The following is a 25,027-nucleotide window of genomic DNA, read 5'->3' on the forward strand; positions in this document are numbered from 1 at the left end:
TGTAGTTCTTCTTATGCGTGAATAATATTCCAGGAACCACGCAAACAAGTCATTCCTTTCTTTTCCTAACGATATGTACAGATGGTATCTTATGGCACAAACGTACGTTAAGGAAATCGTTCACGTGATATTCGTGTTATCGTATCGCGGATACGCGTATGTATGCATAGAGCGTAGTTAGCGGAGGGAAGAGAATGAAGAGAAAAAATACACAAACAACTCCGAAAATCTGTGACGAACAAACTGTCAAGTATGATGATGCGTACGTTATACGTACGCAATCGTGTACGATGTACATACATACATGTGTGTAGTTATTAAATGGCGTGTTTGATCGAAAATATTATTGCAGACAATCGAGTCGATCGTAGATTGTATATTACAATATTAACACTGACGTATGTAGGTTTGTTTCTTATCTAGCACGTAAATTTTTTATGGTAAAATTCAAGAATTTAAACGAGAATATTTGTGTGTTAAAACAAAGAAAAATAGGTGACGAATAACCGGAGGGAAAAAAAGATACCGAGAATTTTGCACGAGGTTGAGTTAAGTTAGTGAAATCAGGAAGTAAAGATGTATTTTTGAGAAAAATTGTTACTTTTCAGTTTTAGAATTTCAACAAAATTTAATCACTACGGATTAATTCTCAATTTGCAAAATAATGATCTGGATTTGATTATATTTGAAATTTTCGTCCGCCATATCGGATCTACCATTTCGAATTTTTGAAAACTGATTTCAGATTCGTAATCAGCGATTCTAAAATATCATCGATATAATGTTTAGTTTTCAGGGGAATTATCGAACATAAATTCAATGAATGAGCGAGACAATGTTTCTTATTTCCATTCTAATTTTCCCCCTAAAGTTGAAGTGAATTCTTTTTTGTTTTAATTGTTTTTCATTTATTCTATTTGTGTTTTTATTAAAAATTACCTGTGCGCTATCTCGCGTTTGTCGGTCCTCAAGCGATGCTGATCACCCTCGGTAAAACAATCTAAATCCTGTTCGCTACGGTCGTTTCTAGTCAGGCCGACGTTTGAAGTTGGAGATAAATTTAATCCAAGCATAGCTTGATGGAATAAATTTTCCGTGAAAGAACCGGGATTATCACGAAAATACGTCGTCAAACCAGCGTCTACAACTATCATTATGCCATTTATATAATATACGATAAAAAAAAGAAACGAAAGAAATTTATTGTATACCACTATTTTGCCACTGACAATGAATATATATATATATATGTATATATGTATATATTAGGGTGGTCGTCATAACATTTTTTTAGCTTTTTATTTTCAGCCCTTAGTCCCCCCGTAGATCGTATATTCCACACGAGTCGTTGTGGGTATTGTAATTGATTATATTATTTTCTGATCATTTTTCAAGTTATATAACCTCGTCTTTTATACTTATTTTTTAATCTTAGTTGAACTTCGAATCGTTGTTATTTTTGATTGTATAGGAAGAATATGTGTGGGAAATTCCATTCTAGTGTTCAAGAATTAAGTTCAAAAAAAAAAAAAAAAAAACGAGCAGGGGGGCTCAGGACTCGAAATAAAAATCTGAAAGATACGAGATTTTTTTATATATATATTTAAAGCCGATATCTGACCATCCAATATTGAAATTCCAAAAAAAAAAAAGAAAAAAAACTTATTCGGACTACAGAATTGAGAAATTTATTGGAAAAAATAACGATAATAAGAACAACTATAATACTAATGCAAAATAAATTAATAACTTTTCAACATTATATTATGTATAATTGAGTAATTTAAGTGAAATGATATCTTTGAGCGTATTCTTGTTATATGCTGTACGTATATTGCAGCATCGGCTGCAGCGAAAAGTTTTGTAATAATAAGAAAGCATGTATTTCTCTTGGCAACAGTTATATATATACATATAATATATGTACTTCGATATGAGTATAAGTCTTTTGTAAGTCAATAAAAGTGATAAAACGATTATGACCGTATTGTTATTATTATTATCATCATCATCGTTATTATTATTATTATCTAATCGTTATTAACGAGCTATTGTTAACCATTGTCTGCTGGAGTAACGACGACGTCAACGTTTTGCCGGATCATTTCTTTTATGCAGAATGATCACTTTTTTTTATCTTCTTATTCACCAATCAATTACTATAGTATAATATATAACTTTTAAATTGCTGGATACGAAGGATGATTTTTCTCTTCTTTCTTTCTTTCGATCCACTGAGTGCTTTCAATTTTTTTGAACACGTAATTTTGAAATTATTCGAAGTATAAGGTAACTTCTCTCGAGCGGCCAACGACAGAAACTGTTTGAGTTTAAATCAAGACTGCACTCTCTGTTTAAGCCAAATAACTCTATATACTCTGACCTTATTGAGCGTACAGAAATACGAGATAAGTACAGAGAGATTAGCCAAAGGTCATGTACGCACATGATAGTCTTCCACATATTTTCTTATGCTGTAGTGTGAAATCCGTGCTACATTTGATAATATCAGCATCATACGGTCTAGGGGGTCGAAAACACGCGCATAAGGCATTCCAGATAAAATCGACAAGCCTCTCTCGCTCTATTTTTTTATAACTCATCTTGTTTTTAAGAAACAAAAAGAAATTGTTTACTCACATGCGCCTAGTATGTTCGCATTATACGTCTAATGGAGAATTATGTAACGACATTCTAACACCAGTTTTGCAATAGCCCAATTAAAAATGAAAAAACAAAATTCTCAAGTATGAATTACAGTACGAATAAATTCTCTTTCTCTCTTTTTTTTTTTATTCGTAAGATGATGAAAAAATTTTTTTTCCGTACAGTTGTATTTTTTTTTTTTTTTTTTTTTTTTTTTTTTTTTTTTTTTTTTTTTTTTTTTACATTAATAATTCCACATGATTATATTCATAAAACGAGAAAATTTTGTGCACAGCAGTAATTCGAATAATCAAAATTCAACGTATGTTAATTGGTTATTATTTCTATAAAATTTTTACATAATAATTATACCATATTGCAGTATAATAAATTCCAAACTGCATATGTAAATTCTACTTGACGTTGAATAATTTTACCTAATATCTCAATGTTGAAAGTAACAGGATTTATATATATTTTTAAATAGTTTGGTTTAAGAAAATTCAGCCAATTTTAGTAATTTGAAAATTTTCAATTCATCAGTACAGTTAAATTGTGAAGCTAATATCTTATCTGCCTTGTCGAGCCCAATAAATCTCTACGACGACAAACAAAGAGTAATTTTTTTCTCTCTGTTCCATGTTACCGCATTGTTGAAAGTATTGGATTGCGATAAATGTGATGATGAATTATAAATAAGCATAGTTTGTACTAAAAATAAGAATTAAAAATGAAAATAAGCTTGCCTGTCTTTACAGTTGAATGACGACAATAAAGAAAAAGGATAGTAGTAATCAATGGGTTTAAAGTACAATTGAGTTTTACCTATTTATACATAAATCTAGCCAAGTTTTTCCTGAGTCATGAAGGTTGGCTACACATAACCAATGAACACGTCGCCCACAGAGCAGGTCGGAAATAATTTAGCTACCTACTAAAGCAGACATCGTACGGAAATAGAATATGACATCTAAAAATGTACGACACGCCTCTTACACATGCTGTCGACCTCCGTACGTCGTGATAATAAATTTCAGATAATCAAATTCCGTACCGTCATCGTCTAGCATTTCGGTATAAAATTATGCCAGACCATGATGGATTTGGAGACCTACTTCTAAATTCATCATTTGTCAATTTTGCTTATCGCAGCTCGTCATCTACTTGCCTCAAGAATAGACAGCGGCTGATAGTAAAAGATTTTCTGATTACAGATATAATCGCCAGTATGGAAAAGAAAAAATTTTGAAATGGAAAAATGATCGGACAGCGTTTCAAGAATACGATAATTAACTTAATCTTGTATAAAAAATTAGAATCTTGTATAATTGTTTCAATGTCAAAATTATATTACCACATTAAATGTGACAAATTCATAACTTGATATAATTTAAAATAATTGTGGTCAATATTTTTAATTCAGTTTCTCAAATAATTAAAAGAGATCAGGAAAAAAACACAACATATGTTGAATTGTACAAATTATCAACGAGTCGACTGAAAACTATTTTCACCCAATCGTTTATTAAAAGTATGATCATAGAGATTAAAATTATAGCACGTCCGTACAAAGGAAATATTTTTTGAAAGAATTTCGACACAGTTTGAATGCAAGTATAAATTTCATAATTTTCAATTCATTCTATAGGCATATCTAATCCTTATATCGTCATCATTTGTTCTGTATGATACTATCTCGCGATCGTTATCACTTTGATGATGTGGACAAATTGTTTCCGCGAAAGAACAAGGATTAAAATATAGATATTCGTCAGTACAATGAATTATAATTAAATATCAAATTTCTGGTTGACGCAAGCTGGTAATTTTTAGTTCATAATCAGAGTCTGAATCAAAGTAGGTAAAGAAGGTTTTACTCACCGCTGAGTAGCTTGGCGGTACCATTTTTTGCTTGAACTGTTGTCACTGTCATTCTGCGGCGTTGTTGGTGACGATTTTACGGTTTCCAAATTGTTGTAATTATCCATGATAAATTTAGGCTGAAAAATAATGAACTTTACTTTGCAGGAGAAGGAAACAAAAGAGCGCTTAAAATAGAATCAAGATCAAGACAAAGGGTCGTTAGATGATTTAGGAGAAAAAACTGATCAAGTTCGGTTTAGTTCACACTTCATCGACGACACCAAATCGACATTTAAAGATCACGGCGGGATTCCCGCTGTCAAAAATCACGTTTGCGGTAAATCGCAGGCGTGTACCTGGTCTAGTGTTAAATGACAGGTTGTCGCACCTTTCTTAAAAAATCTGTGAAACTCTTCGATACTGGGGGTTCAGGTTATGCGTAGTCTGCTCGGTCACGTATTATCAACAATTATGCGCTTTTTTATCGGTCAGATATAAAAAAATAACCTATCGATGTACAATCTGCCACTGTAACACCTTGAGCTCCTGAGTACATACATATACTGGCTCCCGGTGAAACCCATTACCACAAACAATACGCATCAGGTAGATCGACATCTTGGGCTGGATTTCCTATTACATATATGGGATTTCCACGGGCAGCAAATAAAGAGTTTTTGTCCAATAGGAATGCCAATAAAACAAGGAAGTGATACCTGACGCGCTGGTAATATCCGCACCAAAAACTCGTGTATTTTATCCCGTATTACTATTCTACCTTTATCACTATTGGGATAACGTCCTCGTGACGTCAGAGCCTGGTTGTCGGCGCCATTTTATCACCACATAACTTAAGTTTTTAATTTTAATGAAGACAAATCGTAAATATTAGCGTTTCAAGTTACTCACGTCACACAAATTAATTATACATAATCAATAATTAAACTGTTTTACTATCTACACGCTACGAACACGGTCAACGAGCAGCTGTTAACATGGTTGCAATAGTTTGATTCTGTCAGACGACGCATTGCAAAGTGATAATTTCAATACCAACTAATCCAGTTCTAGAGTCTAATATGGAGATTGTAGACGTGCTTTCTAATTTTTATGGAAACTGAAACGATTACTGAAGCGGTTACGGTTACGGACATTGTAAACCGTCCTCAACCGCTTTAGTAAACGTTTCATTTACCCTCAGGGTCTTACACACAGTTATGGCTACGGACACTGTAGACCGTCCTTTACCGACTGGGTACAGTAAGCTGTTGCGCGATTTCGGAACGCGGGTGCCGGTACTTGCAGCACTGCGAATATATTTCGGACCGCACCACTAATAAATAGGCTTCCCCCTCACTAGCGCCAGCGGCGAAAATTTACAACATCGGTTTCACTTTGGCCACGGTTCGGGTAGTGCTCGGAGACTATATAGTTAGTTAATGCCACTGCACGTGGTGGAATGGGAATCAATCCTGCCAATAACCGAAACTTTAGCAAGCGATTGGTAGCGTAGATCAGCGGGTGATTTGAATTTCTAGGTGCGTTAAATTCTTCAATCAACGGCGTTAAATTTATTCAAATGGTGTTTTTTTTAAGCACATGTGGGAAATATTTACCTTATAATTGTGTATGCTGAATTGGTTTTTGAGATACAATTCCCACGAAGTGTAATTTCTGTATGTATGTGTTATATAGGTATGTTTCGAAACTGCATAGACGGAATGATTTAAAAAATAATAGATTGCCAATAAAAAGTTCGATTGAAAATTATATCAGGTGTAATTCGGTCTATTATATGATAGATGAATTTTTTAATCGACAAAGAATGACTCGGATCGGATTTTTTAAATAGCATTATTACATTACAATATTATCGTTAACTGCAATCTGCAACACATATTTTTCAGAAAATTGGAATATATGATTAACGATCTTGGTTAGTTATAAACAACAAGATTATAAAGTAAGAATACTTAGACTGTTTTTAATTACACAATATAGGATATTAAAGATGCGTTTTAATCGACTTATTCCTTTCCCATTTTCGAAATATGAAACCGCAGTGACTCATAGTATTATATATTACATAATAAAATAGAGCAATTTTTTAAATTGAATCGTTTCTAAATCTCGTGAAATCGAATTGATTATCACATAGCAGATCACATACCTCTAGAATACCTACAGAAATAAATCCTGACATGACTATGGAGTCAGTTCTACGATTAATCAGATAAAACATACAGACCGCATTAGAGTATACACGTATCACTGCGTGGACGCGAAGTAACAATGATAGGTGTCACATTTTGCGTAAAGTAAGATAGCATGGGAAATACAAGGAGAGTTAGATTATAAATTTTCAATCACCTGTCCAACACGCAGCGGAGCTGTCAAAGTAGCAGACGACGACGACGACTTTGCCCGTAGCGCCGTCCGTTTGTCCGTCTGTATTCCGAGCACGAAAATTTTTGGTAAGACAAAAACTGGCCCGTTTCTGCATGATTTAAACACATTCATGTCACCGTTGAGTTGAATTGAAACGTAGCTATTTCACTAATCGAGTACTTGGCCGCTGAACAATGAGGTTGCATCGCTGGTATTGCGTAAATTTAATCCAATTTAGGGTGACCTCGGCCGTAACATAACCACAAATATCAACTGTGTTTGCGCTGACAGTTCGGCAGTCCGTGCTTCACGCGCTCGACTTTCGTGCCTCTTATGGCTGTTTTCTGCTCAGTTTACTTTCGGTCAATTCCAATTCCACCATCAAGTGCCGAGCTACTGTTTTACAACCAATTCCTGGATCAGGTTTTCTGTCTACTTTTTGAGTGGCCCAACCCACTTTTATAAGTTTCTCTCACTTTGCATTATCTACTGCAGAAAGATATCGCAACAATAACACGCACTGTTACTTGCATGTGCAACATGTTTAGCTGTTTCGTCACTGTTCGTTGTGAAATGACAAAAAACAAAACAATAAAATAATACTATCGATATCTATTATTACTTTTCATCTTAAGTTATCCGTCGTAGTTCACAATTCTCTTGCATTTATATTTATTTATTCATTATTTTGTTTATCTCTTCCGAATTTAATTGATTATTATTAAGTTTACTTTAAAGATTATATTTAATTTTGATTTGTTACTTTCTTAAGATACCGATTAGTTAGTTTATATTTTTAACTACGATAATACAATTATTATAAAATTACGTATTGTAATTATCATTTTTGTACAGTGCAGCTTGTTTATTTGCCATGAAAAAACAATTTGTAATCGATACAAACGTTCATTAAATAAAAACTTCTTTTCCTATGTTATAACTACGTCTATTTTCTCATTTGCACACAAAGCTTAGTCATACCAATGATCATCTCACACCACCTAAGCATTATTCTTTACTTTTCCTACTGGCAATTAAATTAAAACAACACACATGTCAGCTGCGATGAAATTTAATATTACCCATTTTGGACTGTCTACATCAATTTGTCGGCTTATTATGTCATTCTTACGTTATTCATTGTTTAGAAATACACGGAGGCTAGTTACGTTCTGAATTACACAGTCTATCAAAGATCTATTACTTTGGGTCCGAGAATAATGGAGAAGCATGATTTATTCGGTTTTCTGCTCACTCTTTTGCTTTCTCTATTTTCCGTTTCATGATTCTTAACTAGTGGTCTTCCGATAGAATAAATAGTTTATTTGAAACTAGTACACAATGCTGTGCTAAGGCATTGGTATACAATATTTCTGTGGATCGAGCATCTGGGGACAAAGCTAACGATATGAACAGCCTAGCGTTCAGTTTGGCCGAAACGCTAATTCCATCCACATACGTTCAACAAGGACTGAATGCCAAAAAGACACGAGAAAATCTCATACGACATTTCATAGAACACGTGAGTTTTTCAGTAAAAATCTAATACAAACCACAGAACGATCACGACCTGTCAGCCATATTTCAAAATTGCAGCGAAAATGGCCAGAAGAGGGATGGGATGACGCGACAATAGAAGCTTTCTTCTCAGACTTGTCGCAAATGGACAGCAATAACTTTCCGTCCAACTGCAGCGTCGGCGAAAGAGAGGCCAGAATAGCATCAAACATCGTTGCTCGCAGACACTTTCGTATGGGCCATGGGATCGGTAGATCAGGAGACTTGGAGGAGGTGCAGCCTAAGGCGGCAGGAAGTAGTCTGATGTATAAGTTGACAAACGCATTAGTTCTCGACGTGATACGATACATGGGTATGAAATTTCAACGTTTATATGGAATGCACTTTGTAAGTCTTTTATGTGATAACAGAAAACATCGATTGTCGTTTCAGGGGTAAAGAGCATAGCAGGGTGCTTCGTATCGCCAATGGCGACAGGGATGAGTCTGGTACTTTGTATGTTGACACTGAAGCAGGACAGACCGCGAGCCAAGTACGTGCTGTGGCCAAGGATTGATCAAAAGTCAAGTTTCAAATCGATCGTGACGGCAGGACTGGAGCCAGTCGTTGTTGAGATGCAAATTGTTGGAGACGAGTTAAAGACAGACATGCAGAGGCTGGAGGCACAGATGGGTGCGCTTGGTGAAAGCGTCGCCTGTGTATTAACTACCACGAGCTGCTTTGCTCCACGGGCCTGTGATTCAATCGATTTGATAGCGGCGCTCTGTACACAGTACAACATACCTCATTTAGTGAACAACGCATACGGGTAAGAGACAGCGTACTGATAATTGAATTGCTGAATATTTTCTACGACTGAATTTTCATTTTGAAAAAAAACAACAGATTACAGAGCACAAGATGTATGCATCTTATTCAAGAGGCATCCAGAAAGGGACGCGTCGACGCCTTTGTTCAAAGCACAGACAAGAACTTTTTGGTGCCAGTTGGAGGAGCGGTGATTGGATCTTTCGACAAGAATCTACTGGATAGAATTTCAAAAATGTATCCAGGCAGAGCGAATGCGAGCTCGACAATGGATGTGCTGATAACTCTCCTGGGACTCGGAATGGCTGGATATAAGCAGTTGATCACACAACGAAAAGAGACCTACTCGTACTTGAAAGACGAACTCGGAAAGGTGGCCGCGAGACACGGAGAGAGGCTCCTGGACACCAAGGGAAACCCAATATCTATGGGAATGACGCTACAGTCACTGAGCCATCAGCATGACAATAAACAAGTAACGATGTTGGGCTCGATGTTGTTTTTGAGAAATGTTAGCGGTACTAGAGTCATCACGACCACGGATTCGAAGCACATTGTTTCGCACAAGTTCGAAGGTGAGAAACTCGTTGTCGAAACCTACATAAAAAATTTTCAGAACCCAAAGAATGCCTTGATCATGCTATATTTCAACCAGGTTGGGGAGCGCACAATAGCAACTATCCAGTACCGTATTTAACAGCAGCCGCTGCTTTGGGTATGAAAAAATCAGATGTCGACTCGTTTGTTCAACGTCTAGACAAAGCATTGATAAAAGTACGGCGACGCTCTGCTCCGGCTACACCAACAGCTTCACTAGCTGGTTCTAGCATCAATGGAGACACTGGAGGCGCCGGAGGACCTGGGGAATCAAGCACAGCTTCGACTAGCCGTGCGAGTAGCAAAGACAGCTTGAGAAAGTGAACCGTGATCAACGCGACCGGTCAGTCCAATCAGCACATTAACATGTAAGTGTTGAACACTCGTGATAAAAAGATGTCACGTGTTTCTAAGATATGACAAGCGTTTTTTACATCCGTTGGTTTCAGCGATGTTGGTTAATTCTCTTGTTAATAGACAACAGTATTGAAGTTTATTTCGTTAGAAAACACTTTATTTGACTCTCGTTAGCTTGGTCAGGTATCATTGATGATACTTGAGTATTCGTCAGTGATATTTTACTTTCATATTTAACAGATAAAGAATCAGTTATAAATAATATACTGTGAATTATATATCAAGCTAGTTTGTCTTTTGATGAAAGATTGTCGAATGAGAAACACATTAAAAACAAGTTATGTTTTGGCTACACGTGACTTCTAAATGCGCTGGTTTGTCTGTCCGTTCGCGTTGAGAAACCGTTTTTTGAATTAGGTTATTGCAAGTTCAGTTAAAGATTTGAAAATTAGTCGTACTGATAAGTGGTCACTTGAACAGCTTATAAAAATCGTACTCTCGCAATTTTCCAAAATGATGATTATTATTCACATTTGTCTTTCGCATTCGATTTTGATATTTAGCTGATAATCGAATATATCACAATGTGACCATTTCTTAGTCGCTGAATTTACAAAGCAATACTTGCTGGTTGTTAAAACCAATCGATAAGAGGCAAATTGATATTCTAGATACAATGTAAAATCAATATATGTCTCCAATGTTCATTTTAAGCATCGTATACATCTGAGCAATCGTCAGACGTCGCCAGATACTACATGTTTGGTCTGTTACATTGCAATACTACATGTTAGAACCTAGCTAAAGGTACAGGTTGTTGAAAAATCTTGACGAAATAAGCTGGTTTCATTAGTCAATAATACGTTGCACCTCATTTGTTGAAAAGATGTTGTTAATAAAAACTTCTTAGTTCATTCTCAGAATGCGTTTTTTCATCGGAGGTATGAAATTTTAATGTTTATAAAATGAAGACGATGCAAATATCGTTGAAGCATCGCAAGCAGCTATAAAATATATTTAAATGCAATGGCAGTAAAACCATCTTATGTCTTCCAGCTAGATTTTCATGCGATCCTGTATTTAAGCGAATTGTCGGATGCTGATAGAAGCAATTAATTCTATTGGCATACCAACGATCTGTTCGATTATAATTTTTATTGGAAAGTTCCAAAATTGTTAATGAATCAAAAGATTGTCAGTATAGTTTATTATCCTACTATTTCATTATCTCCTCCCCTTACCCACAAGTACAACAAACTCTTAATTTTTCAACATATATAACTTGTATAATCAATCAACACAGCTAATCATCAGGACATAAACAGATCTCCAAAGTCCCGATTCATCGCTCACTTGAATTAATCTTTCCTTGCTTCTACTAATTATTATACAAAGATATACCTAATTAAGTTTCCTACTTTTTACAAAAAAGAGATAATAAAAAAAAAAACAAAGAAAAAGAATGAACATAAGAACTCCGCCTCACAGTGGTGAAGTAGTCGTCACTTTGTAGTAAAGATCTACACAACTGAGTAATAAGATAATAATTACTGAAGGATATGTTACTAACTGTGAAATTAAGAGGCGTCAGAAAATTCTCTGATATTTCTAGGGGAGATTGAAGCTTTTCCTTTGGCGCCTCTTAGTTATATGAATTACTTAGAAGAGAATTTAAGTAATTTGGACAAGTAGATAATAATTATTATACATTGCACTATGAATACGAACACACAACTACGTCACGTAAGAAATAGTTATTAGGCGTTAGCTTGTAGCACGTTTTTAAAATAATATGTCGGAACACATAAGTGTTGATTTTTGTTTTCTCGTGATATTGTTTTTCTTTTTTATATTCTCATTTTGTAGTCTGTTCTCGATACTTATTGCAAGATCCGCATTATGTAGTATAATACAGAGAGAGTAAATTTAATATCCTTGCATTCATTTTGGCTTTGTCGTAATATATGACATACATCGTTGTCATTAACAGTACCTTTGACAAAGTTGAAATGAATTTGGAATAGCCCAATAACACGCATCTCATATTGTAGATTTAGAGATAAATATTGTTAGAATGCAGTTTTTCGAGTGCTCGTTTACCGTTATGAAATGATCACACGACATGTGATTAACAGTTTTGCAATCGAATCTGGATATTGCAATTATACCGAATATTGAATGAAAAATAGATTGAAAATTGTTATTTCTTAACTACGAGTCGTGATATCCATATTCTGAAAATTTTGTAAGGAGTATTCGACAAACTATTCGTATACCCTAGTTATTGAGTTTGTTATTTATAGATAAATTATATTACATATTGTTAGATGTCGATGCTGATCATGTTGACAAATACTCATTATAGTTACGTTGGCTCTGAATTTTAATAATCAAAGTTGATAAGAAGAAAAAAAAACATACGGATAAAGCGCCGCTTAGCGTACATATATAATTCAACTGCCTGTATTCAATTATAAATTTTTGTAGTTCATATTGCGATAGTGAAAGTCTGGAGTAATTTTTCTCCGTTCCTACGTAGGTTTTGCAAATGATTGTTTATGCACTGTGCAACATCTTCATATCATCGAGATAATGACAAAGATTTGTAAATGCAAATATTATCAAATTGCAAGCGTTCGACGTGAGAAGCGCGTGAAATTCACTGATTTTTCAGTTGAAAGTTGAAATGACATTCACAACGCTAATGTTGACTTCTACAATGTATAAATATGTTGTAATATTTGTCAGATTAAAAGAATCTCATTTCAGCTTTCAACTAACAAATCAGTAATTTTCACGTGGTTTTCACGTGCAATTTACTTGCGCTTGCAAGTCAATAATATTTAAATTTGTAAATCTTTGTCTTTATCTCGATAAATATACATATAGATATATATATATATAATGTTATCGATTATTTATTAATACAATGAATATTGGGTATAATCGAAGACTTTATGTAGCTGGTGTCACGTAATAACACGAGTTAAAATTACGTACAGATTCCGAGTGTAAAAATAAAGAAGCATGTTGAAATGTGTACAAGAAGCAAAACACAATGTTAATGCAATTTTTTACCTTTCAATAGCGTTATCTTCTTTTATATCCGAGTCCATATGAAATTTTATAGGGGGAAGACACCAGGGACATAATAATTCCTATGTAAATAATATTTTCTTTCACTTTAAATTTGACACAGAAATAATAATTTTCGAACACGTTAAATTATTACTTCGCATATTTCATCATACAACGATATACCAATGGACCTAATTTTTATTATAGAATTTTATTGCACTCGCGAACGTACAACAAAATCTTAATTTCTACCAACCGATGATATGATTAGTATAATTAGTATATTAGCTTGCAATTAATTTTCATGTTTTCTCTTTTCTATGCCAAAATGAAGAAAAGATAATAACAGATTGCGACCTTCTTTCGGTATGCTGCACTGCACTTAACGGATGACAAATTGTTATTGCTATTATCAATAATGTATACTGTGTATTGCGTTACGAATTTCAAAAATTTGCCGTGTTAAATTTGAACGAAATAATGTTATTCAGTTCGATACGCAGCATGAATTTTCTCCCGGTTAGATATGTGGAATTCGTAAATTTTTCCCACTGCTACTGATAAAATATAAATTGAGGTGGCGGAATGCTAATTGACCATTACACATGCGTCATTTGACACTCATGACGCAATACGAAAGGGAAAACTTATCCTCCGTATGACGGTATTATGTATTTTGCAATATATTGTACATACATACGGTATTATGTATACATTGTTTCAACGATCTTTTTAAACATTTAAAGTTAAGAGAGTATAATATAGCGTAATAAGATATGTCTCTTACGCATAAGGCACGGAGCACACACATTTACGAGATCATTATACCAATAGGCGTGTAAATTTATATAATAATAACAATTAAGCAAACTATTATTACGAGGAAAAAAAAAATTAATTCGTTTTGAAGAAAAGGAGGAGGCTGAAGAAAAGAAGGAAAAATAAATCAACAATCTGTTACGAATGTACGAAGCTCTTCCCCGAATATACCTATAATTATTGTGTAAAATCTAGTGCTTTATTTGTAAAATACACAAATATTGGATATAAATAAATATAGAGAAAATGTTAAGTAAAAGATTCACGTATCGTCTTGAAACTCCACCCTGATTTTTCATAAAAAACACGTTTTTAAACACGTACGTGTTTCATAATATTATCTCAATTTTCACGCAAAATACGTATTACTATAATACATACCTATGCCTATAATATGTGTAGTTTCTCAAGATTTATATTTCAACGAAACGTGAAATTCAGGTAACATATGATATATTAAGTTTTATTCATTACACAAGACCGAGAAATTTGATACTAGATTGTGAATGATAAATTTCCTTGAAAACGTAACACGCAAACCAAAAATTTGGCAATGGGAAAAGTGTATTCAATTCTATTTCGCATTGTCTATTTGAATCAATTTACATTACAAAATACTCAATAATTTTCAAAAAAGGGTATCCGATATCGACATGAGCAAACTTTTTCCGAACATGTACCTATATAGGTATGTTTTTATGGCAATTACCGATATTCAAATAGTTGAACATAATAATCATAATCCCGGTCTACTACAGTTTTTTAAAAATAACTCAATTTAGTGCTTTGGGGCTATTTTTATAGTTCTCTAATCAGCGAATAAAATTGTAGCCAGTTTTCCAGATGACACGGAAGCCAAAAGACTGCAGTTGCATGGCGTTAAATCCATCAAATTTTTCAGTCTTAAAATCCTTCCATTGACTATACAGTTGCCGGCGTTGTTTTTCAGCTTTTTTAACGTTGTTTTTATATATCATAAAACGGCTATTTTCCGGCAGAGGCACCCGAGGAGCTTATAACACAAATACAGAGAAAATAATTCCCAGTTAATACCTAAGCAAAATTATATAAGTAAGAAACGTTCTTCTTATTCGAGTTTAATCAGCGCATGGATGACAATGATTATCCCTGAAAAAAAAAAAAAATAAATAAAAATTGAAATTGATCGATAATTTCAATCGCTTTCAATAGGATTTCTGTTTAACGTATTTCCTATTGAATAACAATCGGAATTAATTCATTGAATTAGCCGATTATTATCGGATTCTACCATTTCTTGCACAAAAGTATTGTATTAATCCGATTACATCTCATTGGATCCCATAAAAATTAATATCTCATTAGAAACCGTTAATTCCTATTAATCACCTATCGGCAGCTAAAAGCTAGATATTATAGCTCATTTTACTCCATGTATCTGATAAAAAGCCAAAACATTACGATGAAGGTTACATATTATCTATCAATTTCGAGGATAAAGTAAACAAAAAAAAAGTTTTTTTGTTGATCACTCTAATTCAGAGTGACTGATTAATGGACGTAAAGGTGAAAGTAGCTACGTTTGCGCCTTGTCGCCACCTATCAGGCAACCCAATCGACAAGCGCGACACGCGTTAAGAAATGGCGGGTGAGACGTGGATATTTTGAGAACATTTGATAAGAGGAGCGAATAAAGTTCGAACATCATCAAGGGGGGAGGGGTTCACGGAGAGCGGCGTGAGTATATCTAAGATTTGTTGAAATGTTAAAAAATGTAACGTTTTGTTTACCCTCCGAATTACATCTTATAATTCATAATTCACACTCAGAATACTTGCAGCTGTAACCTTTTTTTTGTGTGTTTCAAGTCGGCTAAAAAAAAATACAGGTACAAGATAATATTTTTTGCCAGAAAAATGAGACTCTGTTACATTCTTTTCAATATGGAGGAGAATGTACACTCATTGTTTCCAAACTTTTTATCAGAATCTGAATTTTTTTCCTCCGAACCAAATTAGCTGCTATATCGTACTCTCTTCGATGCATTTAAATACACTGCTTCTCTCGACAGGTCAATATGGCTAGGATTAAGAATCATGAAAAGCTTGTGAAGCCCAAGCCAAAGTCAACGACCAGTGGCGAGTCTAAAAAGGAATATTCGACAAAAATTCCAATGCTAAATACGATATTGACCGCTACCTGCATAGCTGTAGCTGCCTGGTTCAGCTATAAGGGCTACTTGGAGACTCGTGTGAATACGCCGTTTGATACGGAGAAGGTAGCAATTCTCTGTTTTTCTATACTCGCCGTTGAAGGCACTGAGAAAAAATGTAAGGACCAAACTTTATATAAATCACAGTATCTGTATGTATTCTTGTTTTATTGTACAGCTCGTCACCGAAACTGGGCTCGATGTTCCGGACCGATACTGGGGGACCTATAGACCTGGAGTTTATTTCGGATTGAAAACAAGAGATCCTTATTCTTTGGTCACTGGTTTGATGTGGTACTTTCCACGCCATTTGAGGCAGGGTGGCGAAGGGTTCAGACACTGGTGCGAACAAGGGGATCAGCTGGATAGGTAAAATATTTATTCGTTCCCTCCATTCTCTCGATCTCAATCAATTTATGTCTAGGCAAAGTCAGCAATTACGGTTTCGTAAGCAAATAAATTTGTTGAATAAAATCATAATGGTCTTCAATAAATGGTCGTTTTGATAATAAACTCCCCAAAATCGGAAATTTTGTTACATTTTTGAAGCAATGCAAGTTATTATATAATATCAGTTAGGTCTTTGTATGCTAACAAAGTTTTCGAAGATTATCTATTTTATTTTTGCATCTTTGAGTTATACGCATTTCACTTTTTACACGTGAAATTTAACCAATTACTGCAATGATAATTGAAAGAAGCAATAAATGAAATTATCAGAAAAGAACACTCGAATTCTTCTTGCACACAATACCTAAATAAAAGTATAAATATTATCTTTCCAAAATCTAGATACGCTTGGCTTGAGCACGATGGTAAAAACTTTGGAGTACAAGAGATAGTGGATGGCGGGGCAGTAATAAGAACAACATTTGTAAAAAAATTTGGTGGAAATCACGGTGGTGATTGGACAGCAAGGATTGGAGTATCTTCGGAGAATAAAGAAAGGAATGGAGAGGAAATTTCTCTGCTGTTTTACACGGCAATCGAGGATAAGACTAAGGGCTGGATCAGGTCTGTTGTGGGGGGTGATGAGAAACTGACCGGAGTTGAGGGAAACACAGATGGTCTAGGATCCTTCAAGTTGGATATGACTCCCATAACTGGGACGGTAATCGAGCATTCATTTTTGGTAACTGTTGCACCAGGTTTGCACGTCCTGAAAGAGACTGTTCTGAACAATTTGAGATTGTCACCTCACAAAGGGAGTTCGAAAAAGTACATAGTTTTGGGTGGAGAACAGATGCCGTTGGACATTGAGGGTAAAGGAATACAGCCAAATTTCATCGTTACACAAATTACAGCTAAGATCCCGTTCGAATTTGAAGTTGCATTTGAATCTGGTACCTTTATTGACCGCGGCGAGAGACTAGTTGGGAAGACTTATGATTTGGCATTAGCAAACTGGAGACAACAGTTCAGTGACAAGTTTGAAAAAGTATTCAATTTGAAATCGAAACAATTCAAAGAGGATGAGATCAATTTTGCCAAAATGGCGTTCTCCAACATGATCGGCTCGATTGGATACTTTTACGGCAGTTCACAGGTCCAGAGCGAATACACCAAAGTTCCCGTCCCATACTGGAAGGGATCTTTGTATACCGGAGTGCCTAGTCGAAGTTTTTTTCCCAGAGGATTTCTGTGGGACGAGGGATTCCATGGATTACTCATATCAGCATGGGATCTGGACATACAGCTAGACATTATTTCCCACTGGTTTGACTTGATGAATGTAGAAGGATGGATACCAAGGGAGATGATTCTGGGTCAAGAGGCGCTTGCCAAAGTGCCAGAGGAATTTGTCACCCAAATAAACACAAATGCGAACCCGCCCACTTTCTTCCTTACGCTACAATCGATTCTGAGTCGTTACAGCGAGAATTTGAACGACAAACATCTTCGCCAATTGGAGAGGTTATATCCCAGGTTGCAGACCTGGTTCGAATGGTACAACATGACGCAGATAGGAGATCTGCCAGGAACATATCGATGGCGTGGCAGGGATCCGACTGCAATTCGTGAAATCAATCCCAAAACTTTGACTTCAGGGCTCGATGACTTCCCAAGAGCGTCGCACCCTAACATTGACGAACGCCATGTAGATCTTAGATGTTGGATCGCGTTTTCGGCCCACATAATGTCCCAGATATCTGAAGTCCTGAAAAGATCAGGATGCAAGTACGCTGATACCTTCAACTACTTGTCGGATAACGAGCTACTAAATAAACTGCACTGGTCACCCAGTAGACAACGTTACTCTGACTATGGCTTACATACGGATAAAGTTGTCTTGCGGAGGCCAAAATCACCCCCAAGATCTCATGCACCCACGTCTGAAATGGTGAGGGTAGTTTTGGAAGATCCAACGTTGCGCTATGTCGATTCGACATTCGGATACGTTTCTCTTTTCCCATTCATCCTGCATTTGATAGAACCAAATTCACCGCAGTTGAACAAAATTTTGAATGATTTAACGGACCCGGAATTGCTTTGGACCAATTACGGACTGAGATCGCTCGCTCGGAACGCTCCTCTGTATATGGCAAGGAATACCGAACACGATCCTCCATACTGGAGGGGTGCGATATGGATGAACATTAATTACCTCGTTGTTAGAGCTTTACATCACTATTCTAAGTATGAAGGACCTTCGCAGTCTGAGGCGCGCAGGGTATACCATGAGTTGCGTAAAAATTTGATAAGAAACGTTATTTCACAGTATAAACGATCTGGTTACTTGTGGGAAAATTACGGGGATGTACACGGAGAAGGTAAAGGAAGTCATCCGTTTACAGGATGGACTTCCCTAATTGTTTTACTTATGGGGGAATTGTACTAGAATGTTATTATTATTCGCTCCGTAACAGAGATAGAACCAAAAACACACAAAAGACTTGCAGTAAAGTAAAATGATTAATATAGTGACATATTATCAGTGTCAAAAAATAATCGATAGATCTTTGTAGAGAAGTTCGGCGAATGACTAGAGTTATTTATATGGCTGGGAAGATATTGCCTGGTTGTATGAGGTCGTAGTTGTTTTTTCAGTGTGGGGAATTCTTTTGGTTACAAAACAATACTAGCCAATAAACCAGTCGAGTAGAATGTTTTGAAATACCACAATTGGTTAATATTTAGAATAATTCAGCTAGAATTAGCCCACAATTCATTCTTTTCTATTACACTCTTTTTTTCTCTACTGATGACGAGTAGTCAGCCCACAATCATAGGATAACTCAACTTCATTTTAATCGAAGTTTAGATGTTTAAAATTACATATTGTCGACACCATGTCTTCGTAAATCTTATACATTATACATACTTTAATTTTGTACATAGATATATGTATAAAAAAAGGAGTACTTTAAAAAATTCTGGCTGTGAGTTGTTGAACCTTCTAGTAGCGCGAGCTATATTTATATCTACGCCAATTTCACTATTCTCATACTATACTCTTACATTATTATTCCGTTGTAATAAAATTCTTATTTTTCAAATCCTGTCTATGCGTTGATTTCTTATTCCTTCCCCTTTGGGTGAGAAATAGAAATGAACAAGAGCAAACGCCAGCGGGATGACTAGAATCGGAGCTTCACCGTTTTTGATGAGAACAAAATCTACATATTTTTAACGACGAAAATTTTTTTTTCCGAAAATTTTAACCAGTGTGATTTATCAAACATCTCTTTCCAATTACAGTGGGGTTTAATTAGTTAATTAATTATAATCCTCAATTGTGTAAAAATTGAAAAAGTCATACTCCATTAACTCCATTTTAGTACGACATTGGACGTTACGTAAAAATGCTCGAATTTGAATCTCAATCTGTTTCTGTTATTACATGTTTATCGAGCGTTGATGAGAATCAGTATAAAATTCAAATTTTAACAATTGTTAATTGCATTCATGAATTGGAAGAATATTATGTGCGATAGGAGTTGAATGTTTCGCGGGTAAAATATCGCCCGCCTATTCTCGAACTCTCGAATTGCATCCGCCGAGGGGATTAATCGCAAATATTTTCGATCAGCCGCTTCCCTCAGAGCTCACCTGAAGAAAGGTGTGCGACAGTTGAGGCTAAAGTGAATCTGACCATAATTTAGGGTAGTTAAAAGAACAGAGCGGTTGAAATGGAACCGTATGATGTTATTGTTAATCAGCCGGTTGTTATAGACAATGTAAGTGCAATAGGATTATCGTCGAATAACTCTGTTCGAGTGTTTTCAATTTTTTATGACATGTCAAAGTCAGTTCCGCCATATTGTCGGCTGTTTGTGCCATTGAAATGATTCACAACTCCCCGTTAGATAAGATGATTGGAAATAAGAAACTGTCACAAATGTCATTTGCATTTTTTAGTGCCACGGATTTTTCAAACAGAGAATCGATTGCTAAGTAAATTACTTCGATAAAAATTTCCCCATAACTGATTACGAATTTAAGGCCATCCGTCGATCTAGCCTCACTCGTTTTTCTCGTAATGTGCATGCATTTTAACAAATGATATTACGGATACAATCAATAAGAAATATCACATTCATTTATCCGCAAACTGTTGCTGCAGGGTTCCGGAGTGATTAAAGCTGGATTCGCCGGTGGCCAAGTTCCAAAATGCAGATTCCCAAATTAGTAAGTACTTCCACGATATTTCGAAACCCGGCGGTTTCCTCGCGAAAGGATTTATCACTGGGGCTTTATGTTTACCTTTATCTCGAAACGAGAAGGATGGATATTGAAATAAGTAATCTAATCTTCTCTAAACCAAAGAGTTCTAAGCATCGTTATTAATTTTTCCGATTTTCTTCTATGTCAGAAGAGTCAGTACGGATTGACATTGACACATGATGAGAACGCGGAAGTATTGCATTTCTAAAGCTTATTTTAGTATATTGATCTCCAGTATTTATTAATAGTTAAGCAAATTGTTATAACAATTTCTCAAGCAACTTCTAGTTTTTGCTAGATTTCAATTTAACAATCAGTTTTATTCCGATTGTTGGGAAATTTAACTCTTCAGAAGAAAATCTGCTTTTTTATGAATGCAGGAAATATATTCGAAAATTAAAATGACAAAGACATTTCAAAAGTAGTAAAAAGGATGTTGAAAATACTGATAAATTTGTATGAAAATAACATTTTTACTCGAAAAATGTGATGTAGTCAAACACTGTCGCGAATCTGTAAAATCGTGAAATTTTCTCATTATCTCGTTGCGTTAATGTTACCAACTTTAATCTTGTAAAAGTTGAGATCATAATAATTGAAATCAGGCGAATAATCAACTTGTTATCTCATTATATTTGAATCAATAATTTTGGAACAATTACCGTTTTCTTTCTATATAAGCATCGTCAATTTCTGATGATCAATAAACTAAACCAAATCTTAAAAGATCACGACTTATAGCTGTAGGTATTAAATTCTTCTATTCGAATGACCATAGAATTCAATTTTGTGGTAATTGATGATTCGATCAAATCTCTACTATTTGCATTTCTTAAAGTCAACGTATTATACTTAATTCGAATAAAAGTTGCCAACTTTCAGCAGCTAAGCTCACATCGTAAATATAACATCTTTCCATGATGTGGAATTGATAGCCAATCCAATCCATCCTGAGATTTTTTTTAGAATCATTCTTGATTAGGTTGTTTGTAATCATATAATTTTTACCCAACCTTATTTGAATGAATACTTAAGACCGTATCGTATGAATGCTGAGTAGCATAGTAAAGATTGTCAATGGTGCGATGATGTGAGGCATAAAATAATTCAAATCCCTTGTTGAGTTTTTCTTACTCAATGGCATCCTCTTTAGAGCGTGCCCCATGATTATGTGATGTGAATAGTAAAACCGTAATTAACATACAGCTACACTGGTCTGGTCATGACGTTAACAACGCCCAAATAATATCAAACTACAATGATAATAATAATAATCAAATCATTCTTACAATAGCATTGGGAGGCCCAAGCATGTTCGAGTTATGGCAGGAGCCTTGGAAGGGGATCTTTTTGTTGGCCCCATTGCCGAAGAGCACAGAGGGTTGTTGTCGCTGAGCTATCCAATGGAACACGGCATAGTAACGGATTGGAACGACATGGAGAGGATCTGGTCATACGTATATAGTAAAGACCAGCTGGCGACATTTAGCGAAGAGCATCCCGTTCTCCTAACAGAAGCACCATTGAACCCGCGAAAGAACAGAGAAAAGGCTGCCGAGATATTCTTCGAAACATTCAACGTCCCAGCTTTATTCGTCTCTATGCAAGCTGTACTTAGTTTGTGAGTAGCGTTGAAAGAAGTGAAAATCACTTTTTTGCCGTTACGAATGTAAAGTTCTTTTTTTACCCGTTTTTCAATTTTATATCACAGATACGCCACCGGAAGGACAACCGGTGTCGTTTTAGACGCGGGTGATGGAGTTACTCATGCAGTTCCAATATATGAAGGATTCGCAATGCCGCACAGTATAATGAGGGTTGACATAGCTGGTAGAGACGTTAGCAGGTATCTTAGATTACTCCTGCGCAAAGAAGGCATTAATTTTAAGACTACAGCAGAGTTTGAGATTGTTAGAACTATCAAAGAAAGGGCTTGCTATCTTGCGAGTAATCCACAAAAAGAGGAGACCGTTGAGACCGAAAAATTCCAGTACACTTTACCAGATGGAAGTAATCTTGAGGTGAATATTGGTCTAAGAGACGATTTCCTTCCATAGAAAATCCAGTGAACAGTTTCAACACTTGTCTCTTTTTTGTGTCCTCTTTTTCAGATCGGACCAGCTAGGTTTAGAGCTCCTGAAGTTCTTTTTAGACCGGATCTTGTGGGCGAGGAATGTGAAGGGCTCCATGAAGTGCTAATGTATTCAATCCAAAAGTCAGATTTAGACTTGAGGAAGGTTCTTTATCAAAATATTGTACTGTCCGGAGGATCAACACTTTTCCGAGTGAGTTTGCAGCAGTTTGAAATGATAAGATATGAAAGTTGGTTAACAATATGTTGTAGTATAATCGAATTATTTATTAACATTAAAATGTCGTTTTCAGGGATTTGGTGATAGGTTACTTTCGGAAATTCGTAAATTGTCAACAAAGGATATCAAGATCAGGGTATGTTATGGTTACATACAAGATTCAGCGATTGATGTTTTCATGGTACTTACAATACTGTTTTTTCACTTCAGATATCAGCGCCTCAGGAACGATTGTACAGCACCTGGATCGGAGGATCAATTTTAGCTTCTTTGGACACTTTTAAGAAGATGTGGGTGAGCAAGAGGGAATATGACGAAGAAGGGAGTAGAGCAATTCACCGTAAAACTTTTTGAGCCCTATTATGAATTAATAATTATGCATACGAAATATAGATATTGTATAAGCATACAACAATGCTCGGGCACATTCATTACGCACTGCAATAACCAACTAATAACAAATGCTACTTTAACTTTGATTTTAAGACTTCACTCCTTATCTAACCATTTGAAGAATGTGGCGCAATTAGGGAAATAATCACGTAGTGAGCAATCATGCGATTCATTTACACGTTTCCTATGTCATATATATATTTCGTGACGTCAGAAGCGTGGAAATTGGGTGAAAAAGCCTATACGAATCTTGCGATAACGAAAGTATGAATCTGCTCAATGATTTGCTCAGGCAAATCGCTGATAATGTTTATAATAAAGAATGATGAAGTGAATAAAATCACGCGACAACAAACGTGGCCGATCGGAGCTACCGCATGTTTTTCACCTTCGCCAGGGAGATTCACGCGTACAAAAGCACACACGTTATCCCGGAAAACTTATACTATCAGTTATTTTTTTGTAAACATAGCTCGATTCGTATACGCGTTTTTCATGTGACAGCAGCCCGTTTATGATCCACAAGAAGTATGTTTCGATCTGTAACTGACATCATTGGTTGGATCTAACAGAACAAGCCAATGAAATCAGCGGCCTTAGTTTACCGTTCAACGTTCAGAGGCGCTGCACGTATTTATGACTTCACGATTTGATATTTTCAAGTCAGGTCAGCGGAACCTTAATCAACCTGTTTTGTTTAAAAAACTAGCGATTCTACGATTCTGTACCGTAGGTTTAACTCAGTACTGTATTATTTTTGCAGTTTTTGTAATTTAGCGTTTAGATTTACGCTTAAAATGCAAAAACAAAACGGATTGTGCTATTATGCAATTTTTTGATTCGTGAAAACTCAAAATAAACAAATATTTGCTACACCAAGTAATCCGGATCTAGAGCTACTCTATCGTTTTGTTGATTTTTCTTTGTTAAAAAAAAAAAGTGCATAAAAATAATATTTAGCTAATAAAATGCGATAGGAATTTTGCAAAGTATTTGTAAATATATGTACGCTTACGTAAAATAAATTTGAAAATGTTGTAAATTTAGAGCAACGAAAAAAGAAATGAATGATACTGGGCATATAGGTTATTGGGCTACATAGATCTTTTTTCCATACAGTAAGTCAACCGTTCACATTTTTTGCACGATTTAAAATATGTTGCGAGATCTTTATTAACTGTGATATGCAGCAGAAAACCGAGCATTGAAGTGAAGTATATAATAAAAGGATCATTCAGGAATTTAGTATTCAAATGTTAATTTGAGAACACTTTAGAGATTACCGTACTTAATGCACGAAGTTGTAAATTGGAAAAGCAAATTGCCGAATAATGAAATATTCATATTACCTAATTGGTGTGCTATGCTTGGGGCCCAAGCAGGAAAGATAAAC

At 35.4% G+C, this 25,027-nt stretch overlaps 4 protein-coding genes across 12 annotated transcripts in view; 3 read left to right on the plus strand and 1 right to left on the minus strand.

The window, feature by feature from the left end:
- LOC124407286 (cytosolic purine 5'-nucleotidase) overlaps window positions 1-7,215 on the minus strand; it is a 23,696-nt gene extending 16,481 nt beyond the window's left edge. Inside the window, exons 1-3 of one of the 9 annotated variants that reach the window (XM_046883289.1) lie at window positions 6,880-7,019; window positions 4,528-4,646; window positions 940-1,147 (exon numbers count right to left, since the gene is read on the minus strand). In XM_046883289.1, the coding sequence (XP_046739245.1) occupies window positions 940-1,147; window positions 4,528-4,579 (260 nt within the window). In that variant the 5' untranslated portion in view covers window positions 4,580-4,646; window positions 6,880-7,019. Of the gene's footprint in view, window positions 1-939; window positions 1,148-2,059; window positions 2,190-4,527; window positions 4,647-4,865; window positions 5,043-6,879 lie in introns of those variants that run through there. The other 8 variants (XM_046883290.1, XM_046883288.1, XM_046883286.1 and 5 more) reach the window with 8 other exon arrangements.
- Window positions 6,918-11,639, plus strand: LOC124407290 (O-phosphoseryl-tRNA(Sec) selenium transferase). The gene is made up of 6 exons (XM_046883299.1): window positions 6,918-6,983; window positions 8,233-8,419; window positions 8,494-8,767; window positions 8,848-9,223; window positions 9,301-9,797; window positions 9,878-11,639. The coding sequence occupies exons 2-6, from the start codon at window positions 8,306-8,308 to the stop codon at window positions 10,141-10,143; spliced, it is 1,527 nt and encodes a 508-aa protein (XP_046739255.1). The 5' UTR covers window positions 6,918-6,983; window positions 8,233-8,305; the 3' UTR covers window positions 10,144-11,639.
- A 4,051-nt stretch (window positions 11,640-15,690) lies between these two features.
- LOC124407404 (mannosyl-oligosaccharide glucosidase) lies at window positions 15,691-19,761 on the plus strand. Its single transcript, XM_046883511.1, has 4 exons — window positions 15,691-15,789; window positions 16,124-16,330; window positions 16,443-16,633; window positions 17,057-19,761. The coding sequence occupies exons 2-4, from the start codon at window positions 16,130-16,132 to the stop codon at window positions 19,101-19,103; spliced, it is 2,439 nt and encodes an 812-aa protein (XP_046739467.1). The 5' UTR covers window positions 15,691-15,789; window positions 16,124-16,129; the 3' UTR covers window positions 19,104-19,761.
- A 539-nt stretch (window positions 19,762-20,300) lies between these two features.
- LOC124407406 (actin-related protein 1) lies at window positions 20,301-23,772 on the plus strand. The gene is made up of 7 exons (XM_046883513.1): window positions 20,301-20,442; window positions 20,829-20,893; window positions 22,224-22,550; window positions 22,641-22,950; window positions 23,041-23,214; window positions 23,315-23,377; window positions 23,452-23,772. Exons 1-7 carry the CDS (start codon window positions 20,395-20,397, stop codon window positions 23,593-23,595), a joined length of 1,131 nt encoding a protein of 376 aa, XP_046739469.1. The 5' UTR covers window positions 20,301-20,394; the 3' UTR covers window positions 23,596-23,772.
- Window positions 23,773-25,027: the final 1,255 nt, after the last annotated feature.

This window comes from Diprion similis, chromosome 6, assembly GCF_021155765.1.
Source record: "Diprion similis isolate iyDipSimi1 chromosome 6, iyDipSimi1.1, whole genome shotgun sequence".
Lineage (NCBI taxonomy): Eukaryota > Metazoa > Arthropoda > Insecta > Hymenoptera > Diprionidae > Diprion > Diprion similis.

Coding starts and splice junctions, on each gene's coding strand:
- LOC124407406 (XM_046883513.1), top strand. CDS start 20,395: ATGGAACCGTATGATGTTATTGTTAATCAGCCGGTTGTTATAGACAAT. Junction 20,894..22,223: donor AAATGCAGATTCCCAAATTA/GTAAGTACTTCC, acceptor TTCTTACAATAG/CATTGGGAGGCCCAAGCATG. Junction 22,551..22,640: donor ATGCAAGCTGTACTTAGTTT/GTGAGTAGCGTT, acceptor TTTATATCACAG/ATACGCCACCGGAAGGACAA.
- LOC124407404 (XM_046883511.1), top strand. CDS start 16,130: ATGGCTAGGATTAAGAATCATGAAAAGCTTGTGAAGCCCAAGCCAAAG. Junction 16,331..16,442: donor CGCCGTTTGATACGGAGAAG/GTAGCAATTCTC, acceptor TTTATTGTACAG/CTCGTCACCGAAACTGGGCT. Junction 16,634..17,056: donor CAAGGGGATCAGCTGGATAG/GTAAAATATTTA, acceptor TCCAAAATCTAG/ATACGCTTGGCTTGAGCACG.
- LOC124407290 (XM_046883299.1), top strand. CDS start 8,306: ATGAACAGCCTAGCGTTCAGTTTGGCCGAAACGCTAATTCCATCCACA. Junction 8,420..8,493: donor TACGACATTTCATAGAACAC/GTGAGTTTTTCA, acceptor TCAAAATTGCAG/CGAAAATGGCCAGAAGAGGG. Junction 8,768..8,847: donor CGACGTGATACGATACATGG/GTATGAAATTTC, acceptor TTGTCGTTTCAG/GGGTAAAGAGCATAGCAGGG.